At 37.1% G+C, this 27,456-nt stretch overlaps 1 protein-coding gene and 1 pseudogene across 6 annotated transcripts in view; one reads left to right on the top strand and one right to left on the bottom strand.

Annotated features, from left to right (window-relative positions):
* UBTD2 (ubiquitin domain containing 2) overlaps positions 1-27,456 on the top strand; it is a 42,290-nt gene that overhangs the window by 7,337 nt on the left and 7,497 nt on the right. For 2 of the 5 annotated variants that reach the window (XM_081035514.1, XM_081035515.1), the window contains exon 2: positions 17,290-17,526. In XM_081035514.1, the coding sequence (XP_080891640.1) occupies positions 17,290-17,526 (237 nt within the window). Of the gene's footprint in view, positions 1-129; positions 357-11,511; positions 12,442-12,461; positions 14,413-17,289; positions 17,527-27,456 lie in introns of those variants that run through there. The other 3 variants (XM_081035517.1, XM_081035516.1, XM_081035518.1) reach the window with 3 other exon arrangements.
* On the bottom strand, positions 22,110-22,477 carry LOC308491636 (large ribosomal subunit protein eL31-like; annotated as a pseudogene). Its single transcript has one exon. The product of its transcript is annotated as a large ribosomal subunit protein eL31-like (transcript).

Below are 27,456 nucleotides of genomic sequence, written 5' to 3'. Positions count from 1 at the left end.
TAGTAAGGAACTTTTGCCTTTGTGTTAATGATTAGTTATCGCTCTTGTGGCTTTTGACCAAAACACATTCTTCTCTAGTTGCAAGAAGCATTAGGTTGAGTTTGGTAAGCAACATGATCATAATAATTGGGCATGTTGATCAATTTGCTGATTTAGTGATTCTCTCATTTCTCCTTACTGCAGACCACCTGAATGGTTTATCTTCATTTGGTGGACCACTCACCTGATTCTTCCTGCCGCCCCTCACCATCCTTACCCAGCTTTCTACTTCTGCTTATCGGGCAGCACTAGGCTACCAGCAAGCTCCTCATGATTCACTGGTAGTTCAAGGACCATAGGTTGAGACTTACTGACGCGTATGTACTTAAAGATGCATGTATGCTGGCCAAGAACAATTAGCATGCACTCGTCTTGCATCAGCTGCTTTGACTTGCAGTCAGCAAGAATCAAGCTTGTTTCTGAATATATTCCATCCACGTATTGAGCCAAGAGGTTAACTATTTGTACATTCATTGGGTGTTGTAATACCATATTTTTGCATGTTTGCAATAGAACTTTTAGAAGTTTCCATTACAGCTCTGTTTTCAGAAATGAAATTTCTGTTGAAGTTAGATGTCTAAGAAAAGTTACGTGTAAAGTTATTTTAAATGCATTTTACTTGAGTCTGAAGTCTTAAGATAGACATTTGCTGAAGACTAAGTAAGTAATGAATTAGTGACTTTTGGGCTTCTCTGATTAAGTTCTTACCCTCATAGGAAACCCTTCGGATAATTTTTTGCATTTATTACAATTGGTTGTAGGTAGAAGCAAGGTGCCTGCTTCTTTGCATTGGTGCAGATAGTTTCCAGATTGTGTTACGTGACAGGAGTAGTAAAGGGGCAGGGTAGCAAGTAGTCCAGGTCATTTAAGTTGCTAGTCTTCTTCCTGGTAAACTATCACTTTCAACTCAGGGCAGACACTTCGTTTTTTAGGAGAGTCAGGATGGTTCTTCTGAAACTTAAAAATAGCCTGCCTCCATTATTTCTGACTGCCAGCTCTTGAAGCTAACTAGAAGTAGAGATATAAAGAAGGCTGGCTGTGTGACATCAAGTAGTTTGTGGTCTAATGGAAGAATCGTACATTTAAGTAATTATGAAAAGTTTTAAAAGTCTCCACAGCAGTGAAAAAAGTAGTGGGGAGCAGGGTCATAAAGCTTCACTGAAGAGGCGGCATAAGTTTGTCTTGCAGGAGGGAGGAGAGGAGCAGATGAAGAAAAGGCAGAAGGGCAGTTATTCTGTATGCAGAGGAAATTACTTGTCTAGCAGTATGAAAAAACATGGCATTTCTGGGGACAGGCAAGAAGCTGATGAAGAGGATAGGGAAATGTGACATTATTAAGGTATGTTGTCAGATTTTGGAAGGCGTAATTACCATAATCAGTAGACCAAGTTGTGAGACAGTATTGTAGGTGTTACTCATTAAGTGGTTTTAAAAGTTATTTTTTTTCGCTTTTTGTGCATCTGACAGTTAAACAAATTTCCATTCACTGTTGCTTCCGAGGTTATTTTATACAAATTTCTGATGCACTAGGTTGTTAGAGTTTTTACCAGGTCTTTATTCTTTTGCAATTTTAATGGTATTGTCACATACTAAGCATGAGAAACGTGTTTAACTTTTGTACACGCACATGTGTCTGTTTGTCCCAGATCAGTCTTTGTCTCTTGGGTCCTAAGTTTTCTGACATATGGAAAGAGTTTGGGTTAAGATTCTGCAGACCTGCCTGAGTTTTAATCTGTATTAAGAAAAGGCCTGCATTAGCTGGAGTACTTTGGGCTCACTTTCTTCCAATGTTGAAAAAAGAGAATGGATTAGATCATCTTTATTAAGATTATATCTAATTCTTTTCTGAAACATTTTTAATGATAATTTTCAAGTATATTGAAAAGTTGAAAGACTGTAGTACAACAAACACTTGAATACCTATCACCTAGATTAAACAAATACACACATACAAACATGCATACATTTGCTTTAATTGTTTGAAAGTGAATAAGGACATCATGGCACTTCAGTATGCATCTATTAAAAATAAAATTGTTCTCCTACATAACAATACCCTTATCACTCCTAGGAAAATTAACTATTATTTCCTAAGATCCAGTGCACAATCAGAATCCCACAATCATCACAAAAATGTTTTATAGCTATTTTTTTCAAACTAGGAACTAATTACCATTTAAACATTGCATCTGTTTGTCTCTTTAATTTTTTAAAATCTAAAACAACCCTTCCCCCCTTTTTTCCCCTATACATTAACTTTCTGACATCTTGCAGAATGTACCACATTCTGGATTTGTCTGATTATTTCCCTGTGGTATCATTTAGTGTATTCCTTTAGCCTCTGTATTGTCTTTAAACTGGAAATCAGCTAAAAGAATATGATTCTTTAACTATTTCCTAGGTTATAGTGGATCCAAAATCCAAACTTTTCCCAGTTCTTTTCTGCTAACTTTTAGTGCTGAGATACTCTTTCATTACTGAATAAATCTGAGCGCTTTTTTCATTTTCCCACCCAGAAAAAAATCCTCCCAGCCTCTGAACTTCCATAGTACTATTCTTAGAGTACTTAACTCCCCGTCTTCCATTTTTTGCCCTTAGTTTACTGAGGGCGAAATATTGACAAATATAATTGTGTATATTTAAAGTGTACAAGGTCATGATTTGATGTACATAGGATTTGATATACATATACATTGTGGAACTATTACCAAGATCAAGACAATTAACAGGTGCATCACCTCACATAGTTAACTTTTTGTGTGTGGAGAGAATGTTTAAGGTCTATTCCAGCAACTTTCAATTACACAATACTGCATTATTCACTATAGTCACTATGCTGTACATACGATCCTCAGAACTTACGCTTGTTATAGCAAAGTTTGTATCCTTTGATCTACATCCCCCTTCTCCCATTTTTACAGAAATCTTCTATCGTGGTTATTTTTGAACATTACTTCTCGGAATGTAAGCTGCATTGGATCTGGGATAGAGACTTCAGTTCTCTCATAATACTTTAGGCTCAATTGACAATTGTGTGAAACACAACTTTGACTTTATAATGGTGTTAGGGAGAAAGTAATATTCCCCTGATAGAAGACTTAACTCTAGAACAAGAACTTTGTTAAATAGGACCATGTAGTGTATTGAAATAATAGAAGGGCTGTCAACGGAAGATCTTTGCATCTAGTCAGTAGGCTTAGCTCCTTCCCATTTTGGGGCCTTTGCCCAGTTACCTTGATTTGGAATATAAATATTTGCTGTGTGGTGCTTTTTATTATAATTCTTAAAAATAACGTGGCCCTTCCCCATGTTTTATTTTTTTTAATTGCTTTTAGGAATTATTTGTTTACTTGTTTATTTCCTGCCTTTTCCCACAATATTCTAAGCTCTGTGAGGTCAGGGACCTGGTCTCATTTTTTTTTCTTTACTGTATCCCTCGTATCCCATATAGTTCTTGGTTTATATGCATTAAGTAGTTTCTGATTGAACAAATAAGTGAAATAATGAACGGATAATTGTGACTGTTTCATCAGTTGGAGAATGAAAAGTTTACTACTTGGCTTTAGTTGTTTTATTTGGCTTTGGGTGAAATTATTTTATTACTAGTTCCTTAGTTATACAAAAGGCCATTATCTTTAGAGACTTCCTTCATGATAATTAACTCTTGGGTAGTTTCTTACTTGCCCATTTGATGAAAGGAGGCAGTGATCTAATTTGCTGGTTAAGGTTTCCCTATTTATTTTGTGTATATTTGTGTATTATTTTATTCTGTCACCCTTAGCAAACCTAGTGGTGATCTGAATTGCTTTGCATATGAAAAGCAGTTAACTATGGTTATGGCACATCCTGCAGTAGAATTATGATAAGCTGTCCGAGAGCTGATTTTTGCTTACATTGAATGCAACAGAAATCCAGGTTTCAGTGTGGCCCACTAATATTATATAAACCGGGAGTAATGAAGACACCCTTTTAAGAATTCTCTGAATTTAGATTTTTATTTTTTTTTTTAAGAAGACAGCTTGGGGGATGTTGGAGGAGGGTAAAGTCTGGGGACAAGTTGTAGGATAGAACTGAGCTTTGAAGTACTTTATTAAAGACTAATTTCACTTTGGGGAGTCAGAACTATCTGTCCTTTGTTTATCTTCTAAACCACATCCTTCCATATAAAAACTATAAAGAGCGTTGTGTTTTGGGGAAAATTTATTTAATTATGCAAATGTGTCTATAACATATGTATAACTTTGTAACACATATTATGAGATACTGAGTAATACAGATACATTTCACTTTTTGTCCTATTTTTATTTATTAAAATCTCCATTCTATGGTGTTTGCACAACAAACATGCATTGAGTATACCTGTGTGATATACTTCAACTTGTATGGAAATACCTCAACAGGTCCTAGCACAGTGGCTTGTAAGTAATAGGTACATAATATTTGTTGAATTAGTGGATGTTACTGAAGTCACTAAATAAAGTAATGGCTTCTCAATCATTTAAGGTTTACAGATATAATTAACACATGTGAAAAGAACCATAGCAATATGTTTTTCGTTGTAATTTTTGTTTTTTAAAAAATCTTCACATACTTTTTCTTGTTTCTTACGACGGCCCTTTGATTTTAAGGAAGGCTGATATTAATATTGCCATACTACAAGGGAGGAAACTGAGACATAGAGAAGTTTTGATCTGAATAAGGAATAAAAAGAGTAGCACAAACTGTAAGCTTTGTCCTCTGTTTTCTAATTCAGAATTCTCCCCACAGATGGTGAGGGGTTTTGGTTGACTTTTCTTTCCTTGCAGCAAAAGTGTGTGTGAGTGTTTTCCTTTGTAGCAGTAAACACAGTGGAGTTGAAGTTGATGGAATGTGGTTCTTAAGGACTCTCGTGTTCACACTCCAAAATGGAGATGGCAGCAGTGAAAATGAGGCGGGTCATTGTCATTGATCTTAGGCAACAAATTATATTGCATTTCACAATTTTAAACTAAGATTTTAATTACCTAACTGGATCAAATGGAAAAAAAGTAATAATGTGGCTCATCTTTTGTGTTTCTTACTCAGTTATCTTCCTTTTCATTGTTCCCTCTGCTGCCTATCCCAGACTGAATGTTTTCAGCTTAAAACTCAGTTTATTCAAGCGTGACTTGAATTTAGCAGTTGAACTGTATAGGGACACAGGTCCGTAAGTGCAAGAAAAGAAGGCTTTGTCTAATGTGGAGAGAGCTTAATAAAGTTTTTCTAGGCCTGTGCTCTTAAATCACCCTTATGGAGTATTAGAAAATCCATCTGCCTTGAATCATAAAGTGATGATTGTCCCGAGAGGTAAGTTGAAGGAGGAGATCACATGAAAGCTCTCTCTGATTTGTATATCCAACAGTTAAAGGATGGGGACGGAACCCAGTAGTGAATGAGTATACTTACAATATCAGTGTAGGGACATTTGGACCCACCTCTTGATTTTGTAGCTGATGAAAAGGAGCAGAGACCATTCCACTCCTGGAGTGTCTCACTCCGAAATGGGTGTGTGGGGGAACCTATGGTGGTCCCCTAATAATACAGTTTCATTATTGTAGCTTGTGCTTTTTCTGGCTGTCACCAGTAAATTGCTGCCTTGGACTTCAGTTACCCTGGAAATAATCATTTTAACTTGATGGTGATTCAAAAGCTTTTGAGCCTTTGATCATTGTTGTGTTGCCAAAAATTAACACAGAAGGCCTGCTGAACAAACCCTTCTGTGAATTTGGCTTTTGCTGCTCTGGTTTTGTGATGGTTGTATCATGTCACAGATACTTCTCTCTTCCTAAATGACTCAGAGTAGTTTTTATGCCCTTTAAATTCTCATAATTTTAAAGTGAAAAAGTGAGATGTGCCGCTACAGATAAGTAGGACGTATTGAAAAGTAACTTGAGAAACCATAAAATGATACCCAATACTTCTGGAATGAACATTGAATTCTTAAGACACTTAAGCTGTAACAAGAGCTCTGAGAATGGGGAGAATTGGCTTATCTGTTATTGAATGAAATGTAATACTCCTAGAAGCAAGAAGGAGACTATCTTTTTGCATTGGATGGATCATGGGATAGAAAACAGGTTCTTGTGTGTGTTTGTATTTTTGTTTTTTACGTAACAGCACTAAATGTACTGAATAGAAGTTATGGTGTAACTGCATAGGGCAAGCAAATGACTGAAAAATACAACTTTTTTTTTTCTGTAACAGATGGTCCTTAAGCATTTTAATAAGAAAATAGTAAATAAGGACAGCACTTACATTTCAATCCTAAAGGCAGGTTTTTAAATTTGCGACAAGGATGAATACTGGAAGTCTTATGTGAAGGAAGTTTCACCACTGCTCAGGAGGAAGAGAGGTTTCCAGATGAAACACTGAAGGAGATGAAAATTAAGATATAGAGTACAGTTGTTTCCATTGATAAATAGTTCTGATTTAATAATAAATAGAACGTATAATACACATTAGCAAGTGATTTTTGCCGTAAAATCTTGGTGGGGGACATGCTATATAATTTTAATAAATAGGAAAATATTGATTGACGATACCTTTGCATTTACTCCGGATACAACCTAAAAGCTGCTTATAATGTTGCTAAACTAAATCAATAGCTGGTCAACGTTCAGATTGGAGCACTTGTAAGATCACTTTTTGCCTTCTAGGTAAGAATAGAGACCAGTTAAAGCTTTTGATTCCTGAATAAATACACTTATATGTATGTTCATTATATATACTATATATACAACATGTACACCCTATATACAACATATACATATATACACAAGCATATACACTATACATACTATATATTCATTGTTATATATGATCGTTTTCCTTGTTTTACACGAGAACGTGTTTAGGACTAAACCTCACAATATTTATGTTTATTTTAAAGCTTTTTAAAAACTCTTTGAAAAAATTTTTAGGTCAAAAAGCATATTTAAGAAAGTGTAAATCACATTGCTCCTACTACCTCACATAAACACTTTGGTGTCCGCCCTTTCAGACCCGGGGTGTATGGTTGTGTGTATAAGAGAGCGCCTGCGCACAGTGGGTTTGTGTGTTCAGAGGAGTGTGAAGTGCCTTTTGAGGTCATTGCAGCTACGGCTTCTAGAGCAGTTGGACCTTACTGATGTTCTTGCTTTGGGATGTGATAGGTGTATCAGTGTTAGCTTCTCACTTTTAGAAAGAGTGGTCAGTATTTTTTCTGAAATTGACCTGGCTGTTTTCTAGGTTCAGAGTTAGCGGCGAAAGCACAGTGATGTGAGATGCAATCCCAGGACTTAATCTGAGGAAATGCAGTGTCAGCTGGCGCGAAGGGGGTACCTCCCTGCGACCGGGCAAGTTTCCCAAGGCTTTCTGTGGGCAGCTGGCAAGAATAGAGTATTTCTTACTGTAATTGGTAGTATTTCTTTCTGAACAGTGCAGTGAAATAACCTAAACGTAAGGCTGGGATTTTGTAATGGTGATGATCATAGATGTAATTTAAAAGGATTAAATGACATCCAAGATATACGAGTATCTATCTCTCTTTTCCCATGAATCTAACCCAAGGGCAGTACAGTTTCTAATAGTTTTTCTGTTGCTTTCTTTGCATCAAATATCACTTTCTTTGTAACTTGGTAGGGAGATAGAGAATTTGATGTTTGCGTCCCAGTTCTGCTCTGCATTTTGTGTCAAAATCTTGGATAAGCCAAAATATCGTTACCTTCTATGGTTCTGTTGAGCCTTCTCTGATTCTTACCTGTTCTTAAAAGCAAGAGGTCTTTGACTGCACTTAGAAACCCACTGAAGGAGAAGGACTTGGCAAATGAACAAAATTTCAAGTAAAGTGTGTTTACCAACATTTTTGCCAGACTCTTAACAAACATTAGAATTTCTCAAGCATTGGAGATTTGAGATTGAAAAGGGAGACCACGTTGAATAAAGAATCTTGTAAACTGCTGAGCACTTACGGTAGTTACTCCCATGGCAGTGGGGCTGGGACTGGCATCAGCGTGCTTTTGGTAATTGGTGTATGCTAGCTGGGAAATAGTGTGTTATTGGGGCACTTAGGATCAGTGCCAACGTGGCATGCCATCCTAAGCACTGGGTCACACCTTTGAAACCTCATGGAGCCTCAAGACCTTACAGATGGATTGATGATGTAATTGCACTTTGGGAGTGTAGGTCAAAGTCTGGGACTATGTTGAAAGTGTATTCTAGTAACTCTTAAAGCCACGAGGCAGCGTACTCCTAGTGGGTAAGACTATGAACCTTGGAGTCAGTCAGTCTGGGTTTGAATCCCAGCTGTTCTATTTAACTGTATGATCTGGGGGAGATTTGTTATTTTTTGTTCATTTAACAGACATTTAGGTATTGTTTTTTATGTGCTAGGCACTGTTCTAATTGCGTGAGAACCGCATTAAATGTTTGTAACAATCCTATGAAATAGATACTTCTGTTATCTCCCTTCCCTACTTCCCCAACTAGGTATTTAGCTTTTTAAGTTTGTTTCCTCATTTTATGATGGAATTATTGAGCAGATTCAGTGGGACAGTATATACAGAGGGTGCCATTTGGGTGCCAAAAACATGTATACACGTTTTAACAAATTAAAACTGTATTAAAATTGTAATAATATATACCAATAACAAGTCACGTTTGACTTCTGCAATTACGAGAGGTGCTCAAAGTGGTTACCATCAGCATCCAGACATTTCTGATTACGGCGAACTGCTGCTTGAGCAACGCTGACCAAAGTGGCCACTTTTATATATTTTGTTGGCGCCCCTGGTAGATAACCACTGCACAATGGCTGGGCCATCGTAAGCATTCTCTGTCCATTAGTGTTACTATTTTTTCTGAGAACAGCAACATTTTGTGGCAGACTGTTACCTTCTTTACCCATGATGTGACAATCAGAATGGTAAGGATCATTCCCCCAAGGTCTTCTAAATGCTTATAGGAACATTCCTGAAGAATTTTGAGTTTATCAAGGGAAGTCTCTAAGGGTCTGATTCTGTCCAGACACAAACAGCACCCTTATGGTGTCCTTTGGGCCCAAGTGAGATCTAGTTTAATATCATAATTGCTTTCCCAAACCCAAATCTGTATCCAAGGGATTATCAGAGGGTCACAAGTAATTTTTTTTTTTTACTTTTAATTTAATGACATCTATTGTCTAGTATTATTCAGATTTCTCCAGTTGTCCCAAAATGTCTTTTATAACTTTTTTTCCACACCAGATTCCAAAGTTCATGTTTTGTCTCATTTGGTACAGACCAGTTGTTCTCAACTGGGGACAGTTTTGCCCTCCAGGGGATATTTGGCAATGTCTGCAGATGTTTAAACTTTATCCTTTATATTTCCTATAAACAAGGTTTGCAAGTTTAAGTAGATTCAAGTTAAACGTTTTGGATAAGAATGCTTCGTGTTTGTTTTGTATACATCATGTCGCAGCACATCAGGAGGCTAAGTTTGGTCATTTGGTTAAGGTAATGGATGTCAGATATTTGCACTGTGGTTTCTCCTTGGCGGTTAGCAATACATGGCGTGATCATGATGCTTTAGTATTATCTATTGGCGATCCGACCTGAATCAGTTACAGGGCTGGGTTTGTTTTCAATATGTCATTCACTTCTTCGTATATTACTGGCATTCTTCAGTAAGGAAGAGCCTTTCTTCTCTCATCTTCCCCTTTTAGTAATGGTAGGGATTCATGAAGTTTCATTTCTTGAGTATATTGCAGTCATTATTTTTGATGCTCCAAAATGGACGCAGATGTCGTCTTCTGCACACTGTCTCTTTTGAGCCTTTGAGGCGATCTCATTAGGTTTTTGAGCACTTTCTTGCTCCCTTGTCTCATCCAGATGTCCCAGGTTGCTTTTAATTTCCCCAGCCTTAGTCATAGAACTAGCCGTTTCTCCAGGTAGCCCTAGCACCTGTTGTTAGTGGAGAGTGGTTTTAGAACTAAGATCTGGGACTCGGTACACTCATTGCTACTGGGTTGTTTTTCTTTTCTTTTTCATTAAAAATCTTGGTTCCTGTTGATGTTAATATAGTTCCCTATTTACTTTATCCTACAATAAATGTCAAATGCTTCAGAGTTATAGTAGTTAGTATTCTGTGGGAATTCTTAGTATTTTAGCCTGCTGAGTGAAGTTTAAGATGTCTTTGAAGTTTGTTTTTCCTTAGAATTTATCCCACTTAAAGATGCGTATTCAGAGTATCATGTTCAAAATTAACTGGAAATAACTACATGGGATCGGTCCCCCTAACCCTCATGTTGTTCAAGGGTCAGCTGTGTGTGTGTGTGTGTGTGTGTGTGTGTGTGTGTGTGTGAGACACATATATACACATGTATGATTTCTATTTCTACTATTTCCTGAAACAAAGGGTACCACTATATATGCACTGTTCTGTATCTTGCTTTAATTTTACTCGTATATTCTGGAAATTACTCCATTTGAGTTCATAGGGCTTTTATTCTTTTAGTTGCATTGTACTTCATTATATGGATGTACCACAGTACATCCATTAGGTTGTTTGTAATACAAATAAGCCTACAGGATATAACCTTTTATGTTTCAGATTTATAGAGGTACATCATGAAAAGCAGAATCCTAAAACTGGGATTGCTGGGTCAGTGGGTGGGTGAATAAGTGATTTTTGTTAGATGTTGCCAAATTCCCTTCCATCTGGGAATCTTTTGGATAATACTCTATGGGATGTTAGATTCCTATCATAAATGTAGGAGAGTGTCTGTTTTTCCACAACTCATCAACAGTCAGATTCCTGGATTATTGTTACCTAAAAGCAGAAGAAATAATTCCCACATAGTTTTCACTTGCCTTTCTCTTATGAGTGAGGTTGAAATTTTTTTCATAATGTCATTTACCTTTTTTCTTTGCTTATACAAAAATTTATTTATATAAGATTAAATTTATCAATCTTCTCATTGCTTCTGGAAAAGCATTTGTTCCTAAATTATAGAGAAATTAATCCATATTTTAGTTTTTACATTTAGACTTTCGGTTAATGTGGAATTTATTCTGGTGTACAGTTTAAAGTATCCACTCAATTTTATCTTTTTCCAAATGGTATCCCATTTTTCTCCCAAGGACTTAAGATAAAACTTTTATTATATATAAATATCCATGTATGTATAGATTTTTTTCTGAACTTCCTTCTGTTCCATTGATCTAAAAATTCATTTTTTGCACACTATTAATTGTAGTGTTGTTTTTTTAAATTTTTAAATTTTTTTATTGGGAAACACTGTGTTTCTCCAGGGCCCATAAGCTCCAAGTCGTTGTCCTTCCATCTAGTTGTGGAGGGCGCAGCTCAGCTCCAAGTCCAGTTGCCGTTTTCAATCTTTAGTTGCAAGGGGCGCAGCCCACCACCATCCCATGTGGGAATTGAACCGGCAACCTTGTTATTGAGAGCTCCTTCTCTAACCAACTGAGCCATCTGGCCGCCCCTGTAGTGGTTTTATAATATGTTTTAATACTTGTAGGGCCAGTTCCCTTGTTACACTTCTTTCTCAGGATTCTCTTACCTGTTCTTCTTTGTTTGCTTTTCCATATGTGTTTTAGAATCACTTCATCTAGTTTCAAAAAGCTTTTTAAAAATTATTTTGATTGAAATCGTTAAATGTAGATATTATCTTGGGAAGGATTGACATCTTTATAATGTTAAAGCCCAAGTACACGAGATGTCTTCATTTTGTTCAAGTCTGCTTTTGTAACTTTCAATTTAAAATATTTTTCCTGATACAGGGGTTACATTTCAAGTGTTTTATCTTTCCTGTTGCTATTATAAATGGGACCTTTTCTTCCATTATATCTTATATCTGGGTATTTTTATGTATATAAGAAGGCTTATGTTTTATATCTTGCTATGATTATCATTTCTTTCAAAATTTAATTTTAGCACTGATTTTCTTGTATTTTCCAGTCATATTATCATATCATCTGCAAAAGATGGTTTGACCTCTTGCTTTCTGGTTCTTACACTTCCAGTTGTTTTGTTCTGAGTGTGCTGACTGACACTTGTGTTAAATGGTGGGGGGGTAGCGGGCATCCTTGACTTGTGTGCACTTCTCCTTGGGACTACCCACGAATTAAGAGAAGAAAAGTTCCCTGTAGTCCAAAGAATGTAACTGGATAAAGCTGTTTCCCCCACCCAGTAGGATGAACCAGCTGAGCATTTAATGTAAAATGTAAAAGGAACGGTGGTCTGGTGTTACGTGACCATACATATTATATTCTTAGTCCAATTTTAGATAATATTGCTCTTCTTAATAAACTTGGGTTTTTTTTGTGTTTGTGGGATTTAATTGTATGCTTTTGTAACATTTTTAATAGGACTCACCCATTAAGAAAAGTCCTTCAACATATTATGTTGCAGGTAGGCTTTCTGTTACCTATTTGTATGCTCAGGCCGTTGTTATGTAGACTTGCATTCTGAGAAACAGGGCCAGGAAGTCATTATGAGGTAATTGTGTTGTTTTTTATAACCTCAGTAAAGCTTAGCTCAAACAACATTAGAAATTATATACTTTGTGCCTTAATAGCTTAGTTTTTATAAACTTCAGGATAGAAACATAGTCAAAGTATTCATTTCTATTTATTATAAAATAGTAGCATTAAAAACGCTGTATGTAACGTACTAAGATAAGTATGCATGCATGTAATCTGTAGGGCCTGATCTGTTCCAGATGCTGAATACTCCCAGGTTGAAGCTGATAGGCCAGGAAACCGCGTTACCTTCTCCCTCACTGTACGGGTCCTCATTGGTGGACATGCTATCTCCAAAGAAGTGAATTAGGTGATAGATTGCATGGGGTTGGAGAGCTGATACTGCTTGCTTAGTTTTTCCTTTGTCCAATCAGATACTCCTTTGGTTATAATGAAGGGGGGGGGGAAGCTAGATCAGTGCTACTAGAAAAAACTCAACACATGCATCATTGTGAATGAACCTTTGTAATTGATTTGGTTTGTAAAAGAAAACACATTTCTCAGGCCAGTAAGATATGCAGTGCGATAAGGGAAAGAGCTCTGGACTTTGAATCTTGTCATCTGGGTTCTAGAACTGGCTCTTCTTGATCTTGAGCAAGTCTTCTGTTCTTGTTAGGTCTTACTTTCCTTTCTGTAAAATAATAGTAAGGTTGGTTCATACCATCTAAGGTCTCCTCCGCCTCTAAATTCTCAGACAAGAAGATGTGGGTATGGTATCCACTGGTGTCATGTTAATGCCCTTATTTTAGGCATTTTTATCCCCATATCCCTAGTTTTATTTTGGCAGTTAGTTATTTTAGGTAAAGGAATATATGGAGTGTGTGTGTGTGTGTGTAGTGCATTTTAAATTTACTTGAGAATAAAATATTTTACGCGTACCCTTTGAGGCTAGCACAATCTGTTATGGAATGGTTCTGTAGGATCTATTCTTAACTCCCTGAGAGTGACAGGAAAATTTCCCCTTCATTTTCGTGATTTTAAGACTCTTCTAATATAGGAACATGGCCCTAGTCCTATTCCTTGCCAGGTTAAAGTCTTCAGAATTATTTGAAACATTGTGTCCTTTGGTGGTGAGCTCTTTAAATATTCAGTTGTTTTAGGAAAACTGATCCTTTCATTTTTCAGTATGTTAAAGCTAGTATTACTTGAGTCAAATCTTGGTATTTACCTTATCTTTGCATTACGTCTTCTTCATTTGTAGAGTGGGATTATTAAATCAGGATTTTCAAAGAGGAACCAAATGCAGGAAAACAACTATAAACGTTTCATTTTGGAAATCATTGTTTTTATCAATAAAATCTCAAAATTAGTTTTGTGCAAAATGCATCCAGTTGTGGCATAAAAATATTTAAGATTCTGTTGCTATTTAGATCTGAAAAGCAAACCTTTCTTGGGTTTTCTCCATGTTAGATCTATTTATTTGTCACAGAGTGGGGAGAAGTATTGAAAGGTTACAAGGAAAGATAAGGAGTAAATGAATGGGATTAAGAGACTTCTAAGAAGAAAGTGAGTTTTTGGCAGTTTTGAAAGTTAGTAAATGTGAATTTATTAAAAAAAGGTATTTTCTGAAGTAACTTAAATTGATTTCTAAACATTAGATTTCTTTAAACTTTTGTTTCTTACATGTTAAGCCATAGAATAAAACTAACTATGGTTGGTTGCCTGCAATTTAAAGATTTAGAAACAAATTTGGGGAATAAGAGCTATTTCTTGTTTTTAAATTCATTCTTGAGCATAGTACTTAGTCCCAGATGTATGAGTGAAACTGGGCATTTCTCTTGGTATCAGGACTCAGAAGATGAGTGAAACATATAATCTGGAAGTTTCAGAGCATAAAATGTAATCTAAAGCACAAGATTTGGTGAGCAAATTTCTAATAATTGTATAGGAAATGCATGACAATCGTAGAACTATTTTTAAAAGTAAGGGAGGTTAAACACTTATTTGTAGTTTTATTATATACCAATCGTTATTGTAAGTGCTTTATGAATACTAACTTAATAAATCCTCGTAACAACCATAAATATTTATATGTTTTCACAGGAGAATGGTTGAAATGCTTTTGCTAAATGTTCATTTTCCCCCCCCAGTTAGTTCATTTAGCAAAAGTAAGGTAGGCAATAAAGTGCATCTAGTTTCTTTAACATGAAGCTTTTAATCTCATATTTTGCAGTGAAAATTCTGCACTGCTCAGTGGTTTCACTAAAATAATATTTTATGCTGCACAGTCTTAAGTATTTTAATAATGGACATTTGATAGGCAGATATTCTGTATTACATATGTTTGTGATATAGGGAAAAATAATAAAAACCCAGACAGCTTACTTCACGTCACAGGCATTTATCTTGTCTTATTTACTTTTGCAAAAAGTAATGACTTTGGGACTTTTGACAGCACATAGATTTGGAAGTGGATTTGGAATGATGATGATTCTTATACAGCATAATGTGTCATCTGTCCTTTTTATGGGACTTTGTTCTTATGCCTTCTGCAGATGTGGGGAGACGAAAAAGGCTATCTCATATTGGTAGGGAAGGTACCTTTATTTTTCCAAAGTATTTTTTTTACCTTTATTATGAGATTGTTGGATTCTTCTGTTTGAGGGCCTCTTTCACTTTCTTTGGTGCAAGTACTGAGATTGTGGAAGTTTTGTTGTTTTTGTCTTTGCCTTGTGATTTTCTCACAATGACAGAATTATACCAAATTATCTCTGGTACATTTAATACTTATGTACCAGACAGTTCTCTGGAACTACTCAGGTAGGCCCAAAACTATTTAAATGGGCATCCACCTATCATCTGTCTTCCATCCCCTGCTCAGTAAGCTAATTCTGACTGGTGTTCCTAAACTATTTCTGACTCATTTAAAGGTTAATGTAGCAGAAAATAAAATTGACCTAAAATGAAAGATTTTTACCTTGTTGGTGGAATTAATAGGGAATGGATTGCGATTATCTAACATTCTGAACACATTTTGGAGAATAATGCTCTATCTGCATTTATCTATATTATTTGGAAGATGCAGTGAAAAGTCATTGTACAGATTGTGTTTTATCACATTTGAATTAAACCTGATAGGCAGATCTATAGCGTTATCCTTAGTGGACACTCAGTAAATATTTGTTAATTAAATAAAGCACTTGGTTTCTGTTTCCAGCTTTGCTACTAAATACAGTTTCCCTGCTCAGCTATCTATATCCTTTAAGAACTCAACTGGTTTGCATTTCACTAGTACAAGTTAGAGGGCCAAAAAGTACAGTGAGTTGAAGTACTTAGTGTTTTAAGAGAAAAACAGTTGGTAGTTGTGGCATGGTGTGCCACTCTGAAGGCGAGAGGACAAGACCTGATGTATGCTGCCTAGAGATAAAGTGGCCAGATTGGGGGAAGCGAGTATGGATTAATCCAAATATGGAACTGGATACGCTTTGCAGCATTAGTTGGTCCTGTCATCCGGGAACACAGTCTGGTACAAGGAAGTAGAGATTGCCCAGGGGCTGGAGTTATTTTGTTTTATTTCTGTAACGAATAGCCCAGATTCATTTGGCCCTGCACCAGTGAGGGCGTGGTTAATTTCATGGATTCTTTAGAACCATTTTGGGAGTAATTTCTTTTAAATTAGTGTTCTTCCTACAATTAAATATAGAACATTGAATTTTGCTGCACACCCTCTCCTTCCCACCTGCTCTGTCACTTATTTCCCACCCACTCTTACCCAACACTTTATTGAGCTTCAGTTGTCTTTTAACCTATTCTTCCATCTATCAAACTATTTCTTATCTATGGCATTGTATAAGATTAGAATGGTTCTGTATGTCCGTAGAGATTAGTGATTATATTCCAGGTAAGTATCTGGGTGCCAAGAAGCTGCATCAGACTTGTTCTTGCACTATGACCATATTACATTCCCTAAGGAACTGTGCTGCCACTTAGGGCAAGACAGGAGTGGACTCTTGTCCTCTTTTTTCTTCTCCTTTTGGATCGGAACTAGAGTAGGGTGCCCCAGTTCTGCTCCTGGTGGTTGGGAGCCTCTCTCTTGGCTTTGTGTCAGGGTCACCTGTTCCAATCTTAGTTCCCCAGAGAGGGAAGCACTGGTTCTATCCCTCTTCCTCATCCCATTCTAAGTTAGCTCCTGTTTGAGTTTCAGAGAAAGGCATTCACAGTTCCTTGACTGAAATCCAGAGGGGGAACTAGAGGAAGCGTCCCTGTGATTAGGTTTCCCTGTGGAGCTGGTCGTTGAGCTGTTCTTCTCTGGACACTGCAAAGCAGTCTTTTCCAAGTCTGGGATCTCTTAGTTCCTACTTTCTGGCTTCATATGTCCAAGGGTCCTGAGAGTCAAGCTACTGTTGCCATTTGGTTCTTCCTAGAACCTCCCCTCTCAAAGTATCTCTCTTTTATGGCATTCTTTGACTCTTTTTAAATCCTGTCATTATTGTCTGGTGAAACACTTACTGCTATTTTTCTAGGTCGTTTTTAAAATCATCCTTTGGAGAAGGCATACTGAGTGGAAAAGAGCTATTAACTTGTCACTGGAAGTTTTGGATGGAGTCATCTAATATCTCCATTTGCTCTTGCAGTTCCAAAATCAGCTAGGGGAATTTCAGAACATAAGAATTAGCTAGTAGGCAAACTTCTAGCTGTAGTTTTGATGAAAGAATCAGAGGAATGACCAGATAATTTTTAATACATCTTTTGTAAATTTTGGTTTTGATGTCAGTCTTTTATTTTTCTTCCTTCCCAGTTGCTTTAGGTCGCAACCAGCCTTTGAAAAAGGAGAAACCCAAATGGAAAAGCGATTATCCCATGACAGATGGACAGCTGCGCAGCAAGAGGGACGAATTTTGGGACACTGCACCAGCTTTTGAAGGCCGTAAAGAGATTTGGGATGCCTTGAAGGCTGCAGCGCATGCTTTTGAGAGCAATGATCATGAACTGGCACAAGCAATCATTGATGGTGCAAACATCACATTACCGCATGGTAGGTCGTACTCAAGGTCAAAGGGGAACGCAGTCAGCTCATTCCCAACAGCAAGAAACCAAATACCGTGTTTCCCCGAAAATAAGACCTAGCCGGACCATCAGCTCTAAAGCATCTTTTGGAGCAAAAGTTAATATAAGACCCTGTCTTCTTTTCCTATAAGACCAGGTAATGTAATATAACATAATATAATGTAATGTAATATAATATATAATATATATAATATAAAATATATGCTGGGTCTTATATTACTTTTTGCTCTAAAAGACGCATTAGAACACACTTAGCCTGTCGTTCTTGCCACTTTCTGAAGCAGTTCTGGAAGTCCTCTTTCGTGAGTGTCTTTAGTTGCGCTGTTGTGGCTGCCTCGGTGTCCTGAATTATTTTGACTTTGGGGAAGAGCCAGAAGTCACAGGGTGCCGGATCCGGTGAATAAGGTGGATGAGGACACACCGTAATGTTTTTATTTGACAGAAATTGCTGTACCAGAGGGGATGTGTGACATGGAGTGTTGTCATGATGGAGGATGATTTATGGCACACTTTAAAACACACCTTCTCTCAACCGCAGTTCACACCTGACTGACTGCACCAAACAAGTTGGAACTTGTCACACACTGTTACTAAGTTTTGATGCGCTACTTCCCATATTGAACGATCCCTGCCTTTCCATTGGATGGCACTTGGCAGCAGCAGTCACTGTATTTTGTGATCACAGTGAAAAGGCTGTGTCACACACCGCTTCTGGTATGACAATTTATGTCCAATAAAAACATTACGGTGTGCCAAATGTTACCTTAGTCACCAAATCTGGTACCGTATGACTGCTGGCTGGCTCTTCCCCAAAGTCAAAATGACCACGAACGGTAAATGTTTTGAATCAATTCAGGACATCGAGGCAGCCACGACAGCGCAACTAAAGACACTGACAAAAGAGGACTTCCAGAGCTGCTTCAGAAAGTGGCCAGACCTATGGAGCAAGTGTGTTCAAAGTGAGGGGAAGCGTTTTGAGGGGGATCAATGACAATGTGTCTTTTACTGTCATAAATGTTTTTTAATTTGAACAGTCACCATAGTCATAGTTTTTTATCACGTTGCATATGTACTGAACCCATGTGCGTCCTCTTGCTTGGTCTCCTTGATTAGACACATTTATAATAAAAATTTTCATGCTGCACTGGGATTTAGGTGTTATTATTGTATTGTATTCTTTGTTATTTTGATTACTGTATAAATTTATTTTTCTCTTCAGTTTTTCAAGTTACTATTTTTCTAAGTTGTCTCTATACCCCCATATATACAGAGGGTGCCAAAAAATGCCCAAGAAAGAAAAAACCTGTATTAAAATTGTAATACTAAATATATACTGATAACAAAAGATGAATACAAGTCATGCGTATATGCTTTTTGGGCATCCCTGGTCCTTACGTATATGCATTGTTTTCTACTCATTGTCATTCCTTCATTGTTTCTTTTTCAGTATCTTCCTTTATTTACATTTTCAGAGGAATGGTGCTTTTCACTGTTTAATCATCTGCTTTATGTCCTTTGACTTTTTTAAATAAAAGATATTTAATTTAGTATTCTTCCCAATTTTCAAATCTCCATTAATTATCTGAATTAACTGTACTTCCAAGAAACTTTTTAAAAATGTATTTTTCAGAGTTGTCCTGTTCTTTATTATGAAAGCTTATTAGCATCGGTTTGTGTTAATATGATCCTTTCTACATTGAAAAATGGATGACAGAATGCTATTTCAGTATGACCTTAGTCCCTGTTTTCATGGATAGTCTCTGAATTCTTTACCTTTTATATGATTGGGGGTGGACATCATCTGACTCCATTCCCTTTTTCAGTTCTACAATTTGTCTCCAAGTTCTACCTTTATATGATATATGAAGAAGAGCCTTCTTTTATAAATTGTTCTATTGTCCTTTTTCTTAATACCTATATCCCATTTATTATTATATTTTTAATCTTTTCTTTTTCAGTTACAATTGACATACAGTATTCTACTCTGCCATTTTGTCTGGAACCCTGCTAATTTTTAAAGCAAAATATGTTTGTATTTGTATAGGCCTGCAAGTGGTGGGGAAGAAGAGTTGTTTATCTGTGATTGTCTTAATTTAGAAGCCTGAGGTCCAGAACTTTGGAACTTTGACTTCCTTACTTTGTATTTATTAGAGTTACCCAGCAGAGTATCTGATTATGTTCTATAAATTGTGGCCTCCGTTACAAGTTCATGTAGGCGGGGAGCTCTGTTTAATGGAAGGCGAGGGCCCGTGCATGTCCAACTGGATACGGGCTCAGAGCTCTAGAAAGACTACAGTCCCTCATCTCTGCTTGTCTGTTAATTAAGCAGGATAATTATGTGTGATTTGCCTGGAAAAGGGATATTGCTGGCGGCCCTACCAACTGACAGAAAGGGAGACTAATTCTTGGAAGTTTGAGAGCGTTGCATGAGCCTCTACTCCCCCTCTATGTTTAAGAAATATTTTCTACTTTAGTGTGAGAGAATCAAACTGATGTCTGAGTTTTCATCATTCAAAGCTCTGTAATAACTGTTTGGGTATTAATATTGTCATTGGTACCCTTGATTGAATTCTCTTGTTCATATCTGAAACTTATTAGTAATATTTCTTAGGTGGACTTTTGAATTGTATTCTGTATCGACTCTAACTCACCATCAGCTTATAATTTATTTAGTTACATGCTTTTACCTAGACCTACATAATGATATTGCTGAAACTCCTTCCATCTTTTTGGTGTAATTACATATTTGAAATTTTACTTTGGATATATTTTGTGTTATACCCTATACATTCCAAAGTACTTAACCTTTTGAGTTTAAAATAGCATAGACTTTAGCCATTGTTTAGCTCAGGCTTTGATATCAGACGTAATCTTACTTCCTGCCTCTGTAGTATTCCTTACAGCTATGTGATTTTATGCAGCTCATTTCTGTAAGCTTTCGTTCTCTCACCTGTAAAATATGGATTGTGACCACCTACCCCATAGGGTGGTTATATGGATTAAATGTGATAATAACACATGTAAATTGTTTATCACAGTCCAAAAAGCACTTTGTAAGTCGTAGTGCTGATGATTGTATTTCTTGAATTCTGACATTAACAAGTCAATTCCTTTAATTAGATTTTGGTTTAATTAAACTAAAATCTTTAATTATAGATTTTGATCATTTTCTGGATGTATTGTCTACTGGTAACATCTTTCTTTGGCTTTTAGGGGACTCTGCCTTGGGCATATGCCTAATGGAATTTTGAGATTGTGTTGATTCAGTGGCAATAGTAGATTTATTAATTGGGTACCAAAGCAGTGAGGACATAGTTTAGCATCAACCCACACCTGATCCGTCCCTATCCCCTTCATCTACCTCTGTCAGTGTTGCCTGTAAGAGTGATGAATTGATCACAGATGATCTGAAGAGATCCTGGGACATACTCTTCTTTCTAAGCTTTCTTCAATCACATCTTTCTTGTTTTTATCGCATCCTCTTTGTCTTCTCTTCCCATAATCTTTTTATTATCTCAACCTGGTTCATATTATCTTCACAATATAAATAACTATAAAAAGTTCTTTAAAGTTTGAATACTGTATGAAAATGTTTTTGTAAATGTTGTTTGTGTATGTCTTGTATTATCTGTGTTGTCTGTTTAAGCCAGGATTTGTATCCTCTTTGTTTTTTTTTATTAAAGATTTTATTGGGGAACAGTGTGTACTTCCAGGACTTTTTTCCAAGTCAAGTTGTTGTCCTTTCATTCTTAGTTGTGGAAGGCGCAGCTCAGCAGCTTAGCTCCAGGGCCAGTTGCGGTTGTGGTTGCTAGTTGCAGGGGGTCCAGCCCACCATTCCTTGCGGGATCAAGGAATCGAACTGGCAACCTTGTGGTTGAGAGCCCACTGGCCCATGTGGGAATCGAACCCGCAGCCTTCAGAGTTAGGAACACGGAGCTCCAACCGCCTGAGCCACAGGCTGGCCCTGGATTTGTATCCTTTTTGGTTTAAGTTGTATTTAGTATCTGTGTTATGTACACAAACATTATGTGTTTGTCAGTGGCCTTTTTGCCTATGTGTTGACAAAGGGAACAACAAAAACACCCTTTCTCCATGTTTCTTCCTTCCTTTCTTTTTTTGTATGGTGGTTCCATTGATTATTCTTGTCTCAATTCAATCATGAGGTTGTACTCATTGTAATCCTGCCTTGTCCAAGCACAAAATAATTCTTTCTGTACTTTTTAATTATCTTCCTCTGTTAGTATCAGTGATAATTCTTTAGTTCATTATTCTCAAATGGCAATAGGGCTTGTTAATAGGGAAGTTGGTGTCATAACCACTGAGGAATTTCATATGTGTGCATATATTTTCACTTTGGAAATTATGACGCAGGCTGAGGATGGTGTGGACGTGTGTGTTATGGAAAAAGCTCCCTGGATGATTTTGATACCTGGTACCCCTCTGTCCTAGAAGAGCTTTATTTTTCATGATTTACACAGCATTTCTCACTCGTGGTTTTAAATTTCTTTTTTTCTTTTTTTCAGTTTTATAACTTTATTCAACAATCAGCAGTTAGTTTTTATCCACATTAACTGTTTGTAGATTTTTGAACGTGGTGACAGGTACGTAGGTAACCAACGCATAGAGCTGTTTCCTTGTTGTGCTTTGTGGACAACCGCACCGGGGGCAGTATGGGACAGTCCTTATTCCTTTGGCCCAGACAGCTTGGTTGAGTCTGATGTCAATTTGCACATGTGGGGTTCCCATCTCCTCCATGTCAAATTTCCGAAAATCTGTGAGTGTCTGAGGGGCGCACTTCTTGAAACCCACTCCATGGATCCACTTGTGAATATTGATGGTGTATTCCCTGGTCACTACTTCATTGATGGAAGAATAGCCCTTCTTCTTCTTTTCTTGCCGCTCTTCTTTGCGGGAGTCATCCTGCCAGGCCCAAGTTGGAAAGCCATGGTCTTAAATTTCTTACTGAGCTTATTTCCTTTTCAGTGATTGTTATTTTGCCATTACCTAAACATCCTGAAAAAAGTTCTTAGTATTTTGCCAGTGAAACTAGGTTATAGATTAAGTGGCTTGCCCAAATTAGCCGAGACAGGGTAAAAAAGGTGATTAATATTTTCATTTTTCAGAGTTTCGTTCATAGTAACTGTACAGTAATTTTCAGTTAAAGTTTGTTCAGAAACAGTATCCGTTTGTCTTGTCAAGATGGGGACTTAATGCCTCTTAGAATTATTATACAGAATATTAAAAAGGATTTTAAAAATTGCCTACTCCCTTTTCCTACCTTCTAATTTTCTAGAAAGGTTGTTTTTATTCCTTTAGCATCTATAATGAATATGTTTTCCATCTCCCTACAATTAAAATGGAAAAGCTCCCCTCTTACCCTCCTTGTGTAGGAGGAATAGCGGCTCGCTATTTCTCAAACACCCTTCTCGTACTTAAAGATTTAATTCTAACTTTAGACTTCTTACTTCTTGTGGCTAAACATTACCAGTGCTTCATTTGGGCTCTTCAAGGACTGTTTCTTTTGTCCTTTTTCATGCTGAGGAGTATGGGAGGTAGAAAAAAGTAATTCTTAGAAATTCAGCCTTTTTTTAATCACCTTCAAAATATAGGTGGGAGAGGAGTTGCCTGGAAATAACCCTCCCCCTTTTCCTGGTCTTCTTATCTCAAAATATCAAATGTACATAAATTATGCCCTCAAATACAATTTAAGATTTTTAAAACTAAGGTACTTATAAATAGCATAAACAGAGCATTTCTATGTATTAAGGAGTGAATATGATGAAAGAACATTTGGGCTAAGAATCAGGAATAATAAAATACTAATAATTCATATTTTGAATTGATGTTATTTAATTCTCATGCCTGTGATAATCACCTAAACAATCCCCATTTTAAATCGAGAAAACTGAAGTTCAGAGAGGTGATGTCATTTTTTCAAGGTGTAAGTAAGTCATGGAACCGAGATTTTGAACTCAAGTCCTGAATCTGACAATAACTAAAACAGCTTAATGCCACAGCCAAGTCATTTCATTTCTATTTTCTGTAAAGTGACTGCATAAAGTAATCTTCAATGTTAATTTCAGGTCTAATGTTAATTCTAGGTCCCTTGCATACTATTTAGAATACAGTTGACCCTTGAATAACAGGTTTGAACTGTGTGGGCCCACTTCCATGCAGATTTTTTTCAATACTTTTAAGTGTATTTTTTCTTATGATTTGCGTAATAACATTTTTTCTTTAGTTTATTGTAAGAATATGGTGTATAATACATATAACGTGTAAAATATGTGTTAATCGACTGTGTTATCAATAAGGCTTCCAGTCAACAGTAGGCTGTGAGTAAAGTTTTTGGGGAGTCAGAAGTTATACATGGATTTCTGACTGCACGGGGGTAATAGGGTCAGTGCCCCTCACCCTTGTGTTGGTCAAGGGTCAACTGTACTTTCAAATAATATATGTAGTTCTATTAATACTAAAGAGAAACAGAAAGATTCTCTAAGACACGTATAAGGAAATGCATACGTGTAGGCCTCGTTTCTATTTCCCTTAAGTGCTTTAGAGGGCCCATTAAAAAGCAGGCCATGAATTCTGGGTTCTTTAAAGGTCCCTATAAGAATCTGTCATTTAATAAACTTAACTGATAAGTCATGAACATAAAGCTTAGGAATGACAGCATGAAGATACATTGCACACATGGGAGACAGGATTTTCACTAGACTGTTGTGTTTAGAAATACAGCAGAGCCTTAAGAAAGGATCTGATGACTGAGTAATCATAAATTAATTGTTATATCCTTTTTCTCTCTCTTATCAAAGAAACAAAAATGATTTAGAGTTATCAAATATAAATTTATATAGTCCTCTGCTGCTGTCATCCTTTTTCTTCAATTAGAGGAGCAGAGACCCTGAAATAGTTGAGGTGGGAGGTTGTCCCTGAGTTAGGCTTGTCTCTGTAGGTCCTCCGTTCTTAGCCGTCCTGGGTTGGCCGATGGGGGTGGAGGGAAAGTGTGGTCCCTGCTGTGGTCCCGGGGAGTATGCTGCACCGACTTCGACTTGCATGAGGCCAGGTCATACTTAAATAAACCTCCGTGTCCAAGTACTTCTGGTCTGTTCCTCTGCCTCTTTCAAAGAGCTCGGAATGAAGATCAGTGTCCCCTTAGAAATGGGGCAAAATGTTACGCACACCAGCTCTTAATCACTGTCTAACCATCATGTGACTTGAGCAGTGCATACAAACTAAGCCACTTTGCGCCTGTGCTTGCCAGGTGAGATGATTGACTTGGTGCTCTGAATGCCAGTCTAGCTAATTTGGTGGGATGAGATAGCTAAACCTGCTTCTGCTAAAGCCTGACTACCAGATACAAGCTTAATATAATTCCCAGCAAAGTGTTTGCATGAAAGAGCCTGTAATTTGTTAGTCCTGAAGGACTGCTCCTAATATCAGGAGGAAGGGTAATTTTTTGATGGCCTTTTTGACATTATCGTAATTCAGGTTTATAGAGAGCCACATGAAGCAGAAAGCAGTGGATTCAAACTTTGTGAAACTTTGATCCTTTTGTTATTGCTATCGGTGAGCTCTTCCCTAGAAGCCTGGTTCTTACGTTTAAAACTTGTGTGAGAAGGGAAACAACGTTATTGAGTGTTTCTCTGTATTATATATGCTAGGCAGTTTTGCATGTATTTTATTACTTAATCCTTACAACTTTGTGAATTGGATACTGTAATCTTTGAGGAAAGTCAGATTGTTCAAAATTATGATCTAATTTAAAATGTAGGTGTGATCGACTCCAAAGCCACTGCTCCTTCTTTCAGGTTCAGTCTTCTGTTCTCCAGCAGGCTCCAAGAGGGCCACTTGAAGCAAAGGTCTGACCACTCTTTCATCCCTTTGCATTCTGTTGTTTCCGTGTTCCTGTCCTGTTTAGCTGTGTCCAGCTCTGTGTTTAGGCCTTCCTTTGCCATAGGAAGTTAGTTTTGTTGAAAAGTAGATTTCGTGTCTTCTGGGTCAGTTGGAAAAGAGGAGTCAGGAAGAAAAATGACGTTTCCATAGACTTTGGAAGAAACCCCCAATGTGACAAAAGCCTCGCAGCTCTAGGACACTGCCTGCCTAATTTCAAAGGCAGTTTTCCGTATTAGATTGCCAATGTATTTTAAACACTAAATTTTTGAACTGTATTGAGGTATACTGGAGTATGTGAAACAGCACGCATTTCATTTCAAGTGTACAGCTGGGTCAGCTTTGACATGTGTGTACCCATGAAACCACCACAATAAGGATATTTTCATATCCCCAGAAGTTTCCCTATGCAAAAATTGATTTTTAAGTTTTTACAGATTTTGTTCATGGAGCTTTTTATCAAGTGATAAAAATTTCAAGACTGAGCTGCAGTCTTACAGAACTGAGCAGAGTAGTAAGGAGTGGAGCCTTTGAACGCCTGAAAAGACATTTTTCTTGACTGCTTGAGGAGTAAAGTGTTAGACTTTCTGGCATTTAGTAAAGCTATTTTTATTGTTTGGCATGTAATTTAGTTTTATCTTTATACTTTCCTCGTGAAATATTTTGAAGCCATAGAAAAAACAGCCATAGAAAACAGTTGACCAAGGAAAACAGAATATCTGAGTCAGTCATCTAGATAGAAGATAAATAAAAACAACTTCAGGAAATTCTGTATGAAACCAGAGCAGAAGGTGGAGTCTTGGCAGCTTTCTTCCTACCATGGGGAGCTTTCAGCGCTTCCTGACCTGGGGAGGTGATATGCCCTGGCAGTCATCTACCTGGCAGCCATCTGTCTCTGCTAGGACTCGAGGTCTACAATGGGTTTGCGAGGAGACAGAAAAAAGTGTGTCCTTCCACAGAGGACGTTTGGTGAGCAATGTAAGCAGCCTAGCTAGACCTCCTTTAGAACTAGGGAAGAATTGCTCAATGAACTGTACCCCCAATGGCCAGTGGGGGTAATTAAGACCTTTTATAAATTGCAAATGCAAACACAGATGAAAGTGATTTTGGAAAGGTAGAAAAATCCCTACATTAGCAACTTTTAGAGTGGTTCCTTCCCTTTGTGTTTAAGCACACAGGGTTTCTTTAAAGCAAAACTCTCCATCTTTTAGCTGTGCCCTATTTTTCACACATTCTCAATATTTGCGCAAATATTGTAGATGAGACAGTGACAGTAATATGTCCATTTTGTTACTACATATGGTGGCCTCACAGCATTGATGCTCCTTTTAGTCACCATTTTCTTTTGCCCGATCTTCCACTCCCACTTTCTTGGATTTACTGTCAACATCACTGGCAAATATGTTGTCGGCTGTGTTGGAACTATTGGTTTCTTCCTCCTTGTCATCCATGTTTGTTTCTTCATTCCTCTTGTGTTTGTCCCCTGCCTTTTTTTCCAAGCACATTTCCTGCTTTCTATTAACCATGTCACTCACCCGGGAACCAAGCCCTGTGCTATGCATTTACTTCTTCAGGAATCCCATTATTCACTCTGTCACTTACTGCAATCCTGGACAAGTTACTTCTCTCTGCTTCAGTTTTCCCATTTATAAAATGAGTATAATAGACTTAATTTACAGGGCTACTGTGAGGATTAAAAGTTAATGTGTATAAAATGCTTAGAGCTAGACCTAGTAAGCACTCTTTCAGTTTTATTAACCTATAATTGACTTACATCACTGTATAAGTTTAAGGTATATAGTATAATGGTTTGACTTACATATATTGTGAAATGATTGCCACAATAAGCTTATTTAAATACCCATCATCTCATATACAGTAGTAAGCACCCTTAAGTGTTTGCTTTCCTGTTTAAACTTGTACGTTTGAAATTATTCCTCTACAAACTGCTTTTACCCTTTCCCCAATACTATGCTTCTTCAGTTATTTTTAATAATACTTTATG

Source organism: Rhinolophus hipposideros, assembly GCF_964194185.1.
Source record: "Rhinolophus hipposideros genome assembly, chromosome: 23".
NCBI lineage: Eukaryota > Metazoa > Chordata > Mammalia > Chiroptera > Rhinolophidae > Rhinolophus > Rhinolophus hipposideros.
This window is presented reverse-complemented; position numbering and strand designations above follow the sequence as displayed.